At 55.7% G+C, this 8,564-nt stretch overlaps 1 protein-coding gene across 4 annotated transcripts in view; it reads left to right on the top strand.

Moving 5' to 3' along the window:
* Positions 1 to 432: 432 nt before the first annotated feature.
* Positions 433 to 8,564, top strand: part of ORAI2 (ORAI calcium release-activated calcium modulator 2) — a 16,620-nt gene continuing 8,488 nt past the window's right edge. Inside the window, exons 1-3 of one of the 4 annotated variants that reach the window (XM_030932515.1) lie at positions 433 to 564; positions 4,342 to 4,449; positions 6,492 to 6,729. In XM_030932515.1, coding sequence (XP_030788375.1) covers positions 4,442 to 4,449; positions 6,492 to 6,729 — 246 coding nt within the window. In that variant the 5' untranslated portion in view covers positions 433 to 564; positions 4,342 to 4,441. Of the gene's footprint in view, positions 565 to 4,318; positions 4,450 to 6,491; positions 6,730 to 8,564 lie in introns of all 4 variants that reach the window. The other 3 variants (XM_030932516.1, XM_030932517.1, XM_030932518.1) reach the window with 3 other exon arrangements.

The following is an 8,564-nucleotide window of genomic DNA, read 5'->3' as shown; positions in this document are numbered from 1 at the left end:
ATGCAGCCAGCGTCCAATGCTGGGCACCCCCCGAGGCTCCCCCTGCCAACCCCGGGGCTTCCTTTTGCGCCCGGACCCAGGGGCAGGGAAAGCCCGGCTCGTGGTCTGTGGGTAGCCGGATCTCCGATGGGGCGGGGGCCTCGCCTTGACTCCCAGAGCTGGGGCGGGGGACGGGAGCTGGGGCAGGAGGGATGCGCGCGGGTCAGGGCCTTCCCACCTCCCCCGCTCCTCTCCAGCGCGCGATCCCGGGGTGGTTCCAGGTAAGGCAGGGACCCCTACCCCGCCACTCCGAGGAGGTGCCGCCAGCCCCGCCCCTCCCGGCCCGGCGGGTGACGTGGCCGCGGCTCCCCCGCGGGCGGGTCACGTGGCGGCGGCGCCCGGTTGCCTTGGCAGCGGCTGCGGCGGCCGCGGGGGCGGGGCGGAGGCGGGGCCGGGGGACCCCGCGCGACCGGCGGAAGGAGGGAGGGGGCCGCGCTCGGCGCCCCGGCCGGGCCACTGGGCCACAGGCCACGCGGCCACGCAGCCCGAGCGGGAGCTGAGCCGGGCGGGGAGAGGGCAGCTCCGGTGAGTGTGGCGGCGGGGGCTGGCGCCGGGAGCGGGGTCCCTGCCGCGGGGGGGGCCGAAATTGGACCGGGGACGCTCGGCGGGGAAGGGGACGACTGTAGGCTGCCGGGGCGCGGTCACCACCCATCCGGGGTTGGTGACCTCCACCCCGCGGGATCCCTGGCGGGGTGCGGCCCCCAGCGGATCAGGGTCGAGGGCGCAGCCGGGTCCGGACACCGGGGTGTCCCTGGGGGAGGGACAGGGATGCAGGCGGGCGTCCCCGGGAGGCCCCCTCCCAATGCGCCTGCCGGAGAGAGACACTCGCCATTGCCGGTGCCCCAGATGCTTAGAGGAAGTCAAACTCCAAGACCGCCCTCTGGAAATGTGTCCAACAGGCCAGCCAGGAAGAATCGCTCATCATTAGAGAGGGGATCGCGTTATTCTACAAGACCTGTTTTCTCTGACTGCTAGTTAAAGCAAAAAAAAAAAAAAAAAAAAAAACCAACCCCACAAGGTTCAGTCCCGGAGCATCCTCTAGGGTCTGTGCCACCTGACAGAAGTGCAGGGCTCCATCCTGCCCCACCCCACCCCCTGCCTGGGATCCAATGTGGGGCCCAGACTCTGTCCCTCCCCCCAGGCCACCGGGCCTGGCACACACAGGTGGCACTGGAAACATAGAGGATGAATATGAATCCCCTCCTGGGCTGCTCCTTCCAGACCTGCAGACCTGTCTCAAGACCCAGCTCCAGGCAGACAGACATCCTTTCCTCCACAACCCCACCCACTCTGGGGGCATCTGCAGGGCCTCACCAATGGGGCATGGGAGGGCTGGCAGCTCCCAGGAAGCCACCCTCAGCCCTCACTGCCCTGAGCTCTTCACTTCCACTCTCAGACCTGAGCCCAGCCCACCCTTACTGATGGAGCATGCCTCTTGTTCACCCTTCCTTCCTCTGGAGGCCACCAGGCTCTCCCTTGCCTCCCACTCCTCCCAGTTGGCCAGTCATTTCCCTGGGTTGAACTGTGGTCCCAAACCAGAATGATCTAGCAGTGCCCAGACCGTTCCACTCACCGATTCCTTCCATTCTCCTGTGGCTGGACGCCCAGTCATTCTGCCCAGACCCTCTGGCTCATTCCACAGCCCCAGGGTCCAAGTGTCTTCCACCCACATCTCCCTGCCTCCTCCAACCCCCAGGTGGCAGCCACCTTCCCTACTTATCTCCTGGAGAAGGGGAGCCACCCCACACCTACACCTGGAGTGGCCTTCCTGTCTCTCAGAATCTTTCCATGCGGGCAGCGTCTTGTCTTTGAGGAAAGGTCCCTCTTTTTTGAAATTATTTTGGCCGGGCACGGTGGCTCAAGCCTGTAATCCCAGGAGGCCGAGACGGGGGGATCACAAGGTCAGGAGATCGAGATCATCCTGGCTAACACGGTGAAACCCCGTCTCTACTAAAAAATACAAAAAAACTAGCCGGGCGAGGTGGCGGGCGCCTGTAGTCCCAGCTACTCGGGAGGCTGAGGCAGGAGAATGGCGTGAACCCAGGAGGCGGAGCTTGCAGTGAGCTGAGATCAGGCCACTGCACTCCAGCCTGGGCGACAGAGCGAGACTCCGTCTCAAAAAAAAAGAAATTCTTTTTGGAGGCCACACGCAGTGGTTCACGCCTGTAATCCCAGCACTTTGGGAGGCCAAGGTGGGCAGATCCCTTGAGCTCAGGAGTTCTAGACCAGCCTGGCCAACATGGCCGAAAATAAAAAATTAGCCAGGCATGGTGGCACACACCTGTAGTCCCAGTTACTCAGGAGGTTGAGGAGGGAGGATCACTTGAGCCTGGGAGGCAGAGTTTGCAGGGAGCCGAGATCGTGCCACTGCACTCCAGTCTTGGCAACACAGCAGGACCCCATCTCAAAAAAAAAAATTATTTGGCCGGCGCGGTGGCTCAAGCCTGTAATCCCAGCACTTTGGGAGGCCGAGACGGGTGGATCACGAGGTCAGGAGATCGAGACCATCCTGGCTAACACGGTGAAACCCCGTCTCTACTAAAAAATACAAAAAACTAGACGGGCGAGGTGGTAGGCGCCTGTAGTCCCAGCTACTCGGGAGCCTGAGGCAGGAGAATGGCGTAAACCCGGGAGGCGGAGCTTACAGTGAGCTGAGATCCGGCCACTGCACTCCAGCCCGGGCGACAGAGCGAGACTCCGTCTCAAAAAAAAAAAAAAAATTATTTTTAGAGACAGCTTCTTACTATGTTGCCTAGGCTGGTCTCCAGCTCCTTTCCTCAAGTGATCCTCCCACCTTGGCCTCACAAAACACTGGGATTACAGGTGTGAGGCACTTTGGCCTGCAAAGGGCCGCTGTGTCCCCTCCCCGGTGTTACCTGCAGGCACCTTTTCCTGGCCTTGGTGTGAGGCAGCCAGTCCTCTGCTCCCTGCCCTCCACTGAAGCCTTTAGCTCAGTAGATGAGGATTGCCCCCACCTCTTTTTTTTTTTTTTTTTTTGAGATGGAGTCTTGCTCTGTTGCCCAGGCTGGAGTGCAGTGGCGTGCTCTCACCTCACTACAACCTCTGTCACCACACCGGGCTGTTTTTTTTTTTTCTTTTTTTAAGACAGAATCTCTGGGCCGGGCGCGGTGGCTCAAGCCTGTAATCCCAGCACTTTGGGAGGCCGAGACGGGCGGATCACGAGGTCAGGAGATCGAGACCATCCTGGCTAACATGGTGAAACCCCATCTCTACTAAAAAATACAAAAAACTAGCCGGGCGAGGTGGCGGGCGCCTGTAGTCCCAGCTACTCGGAGGCTGATGCAGGAGAATGGCATAAACCCGGGAGGCGGAGCTTGCAGTGAGCTGAGAACTGGCCACTGCACTCCAGCCCGGGCGACAGAGCGAGACTCCGTCTCAAAAAAAAAAAAAAAAAAAAAGACAGAGTCTCTGTCACCCAGGCTAGAATGCCATGGTACAATCTCAGCTCACTCCAGCCTCTGCCTCCCAGACTCAAGTGATTCTCCTGCCTCAGCCTCCTGAGTAGCTGGGACTACAGGTGCATGCCACCACACCTGGCTAATTTTTGTATTTTTAGTGGACATGGGGTTTCACCATGTTGGCCAGGCAGGTCTTGAACTCCTGACTTCTAGTGATCCACCTGCCTTAGCCTCCCAAAGTGCTGGGATTAAAGGCATGAGCCACTGCACCTGACTTTTATTTTATTTTATTTTATTTTATTTTTTGAGATGGTCTCGCTTTGTGGCCCAGGCTAAAGTGCAGTGCTGCAGTCTCAGCTTACTGCAACCTTCACCTCCCTGACTCAAGTGATTCTCCTGCCTCAGCCTCCTGAGTAGCTGGGATTACAGGCGCCCATCACCACGCCCAGTTAATTTTTGTATTTTTAGTAGAGACAGGGTTCCACCATGTTGTCCAGGCTGGTCTCGAACTCCTGACCTCTAGTGATCCGCCCACCTCAGCCTCCGAAAGTGCTGGGAGGACAGGTTTGAGCCACGGCTCCCTACCCACATCCCCTTATCTTGCTCCCCTACTGGGAGGCCATGAATTCTGGCCTCTTTCATCTTGGATCCTTAAGTGCCAAGTGTGCTCAGCACCTGTGTGATGGAGGAGGGAGGACGGAGGGAGCAAAGGTTAGCGTCTCACCCCTTCAGTCTCCGTATACTGCGGTCATCAGACCTGCACGCTCAATTCTGTTAACTATGGTGGTGAGGGAAGAGGAAAAATGCAGTTTCCAAATTATAGCATTTTCCATTATGTGGAGCTAACCTACGGATTGCAGTGTTTCTCTGAATTCTCCCCAAGGGAAGGTACACCCGGGGATGGAAGTGCTTGGACGCGGTGCTGCTGGCTGCGGATGTGCATGAGGAGATGGGACGGAGAGCCCAAGTTGGCATTCGTATAAATGACCTGGTAATTGGCATCCCCTGGCAGAAATAGCACAGAACTGTTCCCAGAGGGCCTGTTGGCCAGGGAAGGCTGTGGCTTTGCAGCCTTGTTGAGAACAAAGGGAAAGGCGACATGGTTTTCCACCTCCAGCACCTTCCTGCGTAATTTCCAAATTAGGGCATTTTCAATTATGGGGGCTTGACTCGGGCATGGATGGACTAAGTTTGGGGCTTTTCCTCAGCTGCTGACCCTGTTAAGCACCCCCCACTCCACCCATCCACCCCAGCCATGCTCCCTGGGACCTAGAACACGGATCTGTGTGTAACAGCCTGAAGCAGACTTTCCACAGGGCCTATGTGGGCCTGGACATAGAAGTTACTCCCTTCCCTTCCCTTCCCTTTTTCCTTCCCTTTTTCCTTCCCTCTTTCCTTCCCTCTTTCCTTCCCTCTTTCCTTCCCTCTTTCCTTCCCTCTTTCCTTCCCTCTTTCCTTTCCTTTCCTCTTTCCTTTCCTTTCCTTTCCCCTTTCCTTTCCTCTCCCCTCCGCTCCCCTCCCCTCTCCTCTCCTCTCCTTTCTTGAGACAGAGTTCTTGCTCTGTCACTCAGGCTAGAGTACAGTGGCGCAGTCTTGGCTCACTGTAACCTCCGCCTACAGGGTTCAAGCGATTCTCAGGCCTCTGCCTCAGCCTCCCCAGTAGCTGGGATTACAGGCACCCACCACCACGCCCAGCTAATTTTTTATTTTTTAGTGGAAACAGGGTTTCACCATGTTGGCCAGGCTGAAAAAGTCACTCTTTCTGATGCCAAGTAAACCACAAGGTGCCTGTGCTCTTGAAGCATGCCCTGCAGATTAATTAGAACTGGATCCTGGCGTGCGGCCGAGCAACCCAGCTCCTTAGGACACACGCGACCGCCAATCCCCTACTTAGTGGAGATTTAGGTTTAAATTCACAAATCTTGACAGATCCGTCCTTCTGATGTTTAATCCATGTTAGTCAAACCAGATGTCTACCAGGTATGAGTCCAGGCATCTCCGCCGTCTGTTTCTCCTTAAAATATGGTCATGTGAGTTGGTGGATTTCATTTTTCATCTTGCTAAAAGTTTGCCTTGTAGCTTGGATGTGGCTTTAGTTTTGTAAGTCCAGTATTTTTCTTAGGGTGAACTGTAATGATCAAAATTTAAGTTGAAGGCCAGGCGCGGTGGCTCACACCTGTAATCCCATCATCTTGGGAGGCTGAGGCAGTTGCATCACCTGAGGTCAGGAGTTCGAGACCAGCCTGTCCAACATGGTGAAACTCCATCTCTACTAAGAATACAAAAATTAGCCAGGTCTGGTGGCGGGTGCCTGTAGTCCCAGGTACTTGGGAGGCTGAGGCAGGAGAATCGCTTGAATCTGGGAGTTGGAGGTGGCAGTGAGCAGAGATTGCACCACTGCACTCCAGCCTGGGTGACTCAGCGAGATTGTCTCAAAAAAATATGTAAAATAAAATAAATTAAAAGTCCCATAGGTGGAAATATCCCCATTCTCAAGATGAAAGAGCCAGGTCAGAAAGGTCAGCTGTCATGCTCAGAATCACACAGTAGAGTCAAATCCAGGTTTCAGAACTTTAGGTCCTGGAGGCTGGGCACAGTGGCTCATACCTGTAATCCCAGCACTTTGGGAGGCTGAGGCAGGCGGATCACTTGAGGTCAGGAGTTCGAGACCAGCCTGACCAACATGATGAAACCCTGTCTGTATTAAAAATACAAAAATTAGCCGGGTGTGGTAGCTCACACCTATAATCCCAGCTACTCAGGAGACTGAGCAGGAGAATTACTTGAACCTGGGAGCCAGAGTTTCCAGTGAGGTGAGATTGCCCCACTGCACTGCAGCCTGGGCGACAGAGCGAGACACTGTCTCAAAAGCAAACAAACAATCATAACTTTAGGTCCTGGGCACTTTCTAAACCCCTGGGCTCTGGCGTGGGCTGTATACGGCAGCCTCTGTAGGTTGAATGGGCTTAGAGTCTAGCTCTTCCAGGCCGCAGTAACCTAGGATGCCTGAGCATGTCTCTCTCCCACCTTCAGCCTGGCTCCCACCATGAGCGCTGAGCTCAACGTGCCTGTTGACCCCTCTACTCCTGCCTGCCCGGAGCCCGGCCACAAGGGCATGGATTACCGGGACTGGGTCCGCCGCAGCTACCTGGAACTGGTCACCTCCAATCACCACTCGGTACAGGCCCTGTCGTGGCGGAAGCTCTACCTGAGCAGGGCCAAGCTGAAGGCCTCCAGCAGGACCTCCGCCCTCCTCTCCGGCTTCGCCATGGTGAGTGTGTGCGCCAGGTGAGGAGCTCGCTGGTCAGATGGGCTTTGCTAACTGAGGTCCCGGGATGCCTCGGGGACCAAAGCGTTCCCTCCAGTCTCTGGCAGCCAGGATGGACCAGGGGAAAGCATCCGCCCGAGTCCCACCGGATGGGACTTGGGTGACTCTGTCAACGTGAGTGGGGGTGCTGGGAGTATGCTGGGGGCTCCCAGCCTGAGAATCTTCAGAAAGCCCACTCTGTCCTGTTCACATCAAGAACTTGCTTAGCAAGGAGGGAGGTTGGTGCAGGGTAATTATAGTAGCTCAGGTGCAGTGACTCACACCTGTAATCCCAGCACTTTGGGAGGCCAAGGCGGGAGAATAGCTTGAGGCCAGGAGTTTGAGACCAGCCTGGGCAACACAGCAAGACCCCTGTCTTTACAAAAATAAAATAAATAATTAGCCGCACGTGGTGGCACGCACCTATAGCCCCAACTATTTGGGAGGCTGAGGCGGGAGGATCACTTGAGCCCAGGAGGCCGAGGCCTCAATGCGTTATGATCACATGACTTCACTCCAGCCTGGACGTCAGAGTGAGAACCCATCTCTAAAAAGAAAAAATAAAATTTATTTATTTATTTTGGCCCGGCGCAGTGGCTCATGCCTGTAATCCCAACACTTTGGGAGGCCGAGTTGGGTGGATCACTTGAGATCAGGAGTTCAAAACCAGCCTGACCAACACAGTGAAACACCGTCTCTACTAAAAGTACAAAAAAAATGAGCTGGGTATGGTGGCAGGCGCCTGTAATCCCAGCTACTCAGGAGACTGAGACAAAAGAATCGCTTGAACCTGGGAGGCCGGAGGATGCAGTGAGCCAAGGTCGCACCACTATACTCCAGCCCGGTCAAGAGTGAGACTTTGTCTCAAAATAAATAAATTAATTAATTAAAAAGGTAAAATCAAATCAAATTGCTGCATGATACAGGGTTTCCTGGAGAAAAGTGCCCACGTCTGCCCCATCTTGGGCACCACCCAAAAGTTTGGAGCTCTCAGGGATCTCTGAGCAGGGCCCCAGGGATTGATTGGGGTTGGATCTGTTTAGCCCAGTTAGCGATGCAGAAGTTCCTGGAATGTGGCCTCCAGGGTGACAAAGCAGAGCTTTTGGCCTGGCTCCCGGTGGCCGCCTTCCCTCTGAGTCATCCCCTAGGACAAGAGTCAGTTTCGGACAAAGCTGTGGTTCTGACAAGGGGCCCATCTCCTGTTGATTCCAAAGCCGCTGACCCACACCCCTGGAGGGAATTGTCCCAGAGGTTAAGGACTCACAGTGAGGATACAACAGTGTGCTTACAGGTCCTATTGGGCGGAAGTGATTTTTTTTTGTTTTGTTTTGTTTTTAGAGACAGGGTCCCTGTCTGTTGCCCAGGCTGGAGAGGGCAGCGGTGTGATCATGGCTCACTGCAGCCTCTACTTCCTGGGCTCAAGCCATCCTCCTGTCTCAGCCTCCTGAGTAGCTGGAATTATAGGCACGTGCCACCACGCCTGGCTAATTTTTTTTTTTTTTTTTTGAGACGGAGTCTCGCTCTGTCGCCCAGGCTGGAGTGCAGTGGCCGGATCTCAGCTCACTGCAAGCTCCGCCTCCCGGGTTCACGCCATTCTCCTGCCTCAGCCTCCCGAGTAGCTGGGACTACAGGCGCCCGCCACCTCGCCCGGCTAGTTTTTTAGTATTTTTTAGTAGAGACGGGGTTTCACCGTGTTAGCCAGGATGGTCTCGATCTCCTGACCTCGTGATCCGCCCGTCTCGGCCTCCCAAAGTGCTGGGATTACAGGCTTGAGCCACCGCGCCCGGCCTTTTTTTTTT

The sequence above is a fragment of the Rhinopithecus roxellana genome, chromosome 6 (assembly GCF_007565055.1).
Source record: "Rhinopithecus roxellana isolate Shanxi Qingling chromosome 6, ASM756505v1, whole genome shotgun sequence".
Classification (NCBI taxonomy): Eukaryota; Metazoa; Chordata; class Mammalia; order Primates; family Cercopithecidae; genus Rhinopithecus; species Rhinopithecus roxellana.
The sequence above is the reverse complement of the archived record's forward strand: the minus strand, read 5'-3'. Positions and strand labels throughout refer to the sequence as shown.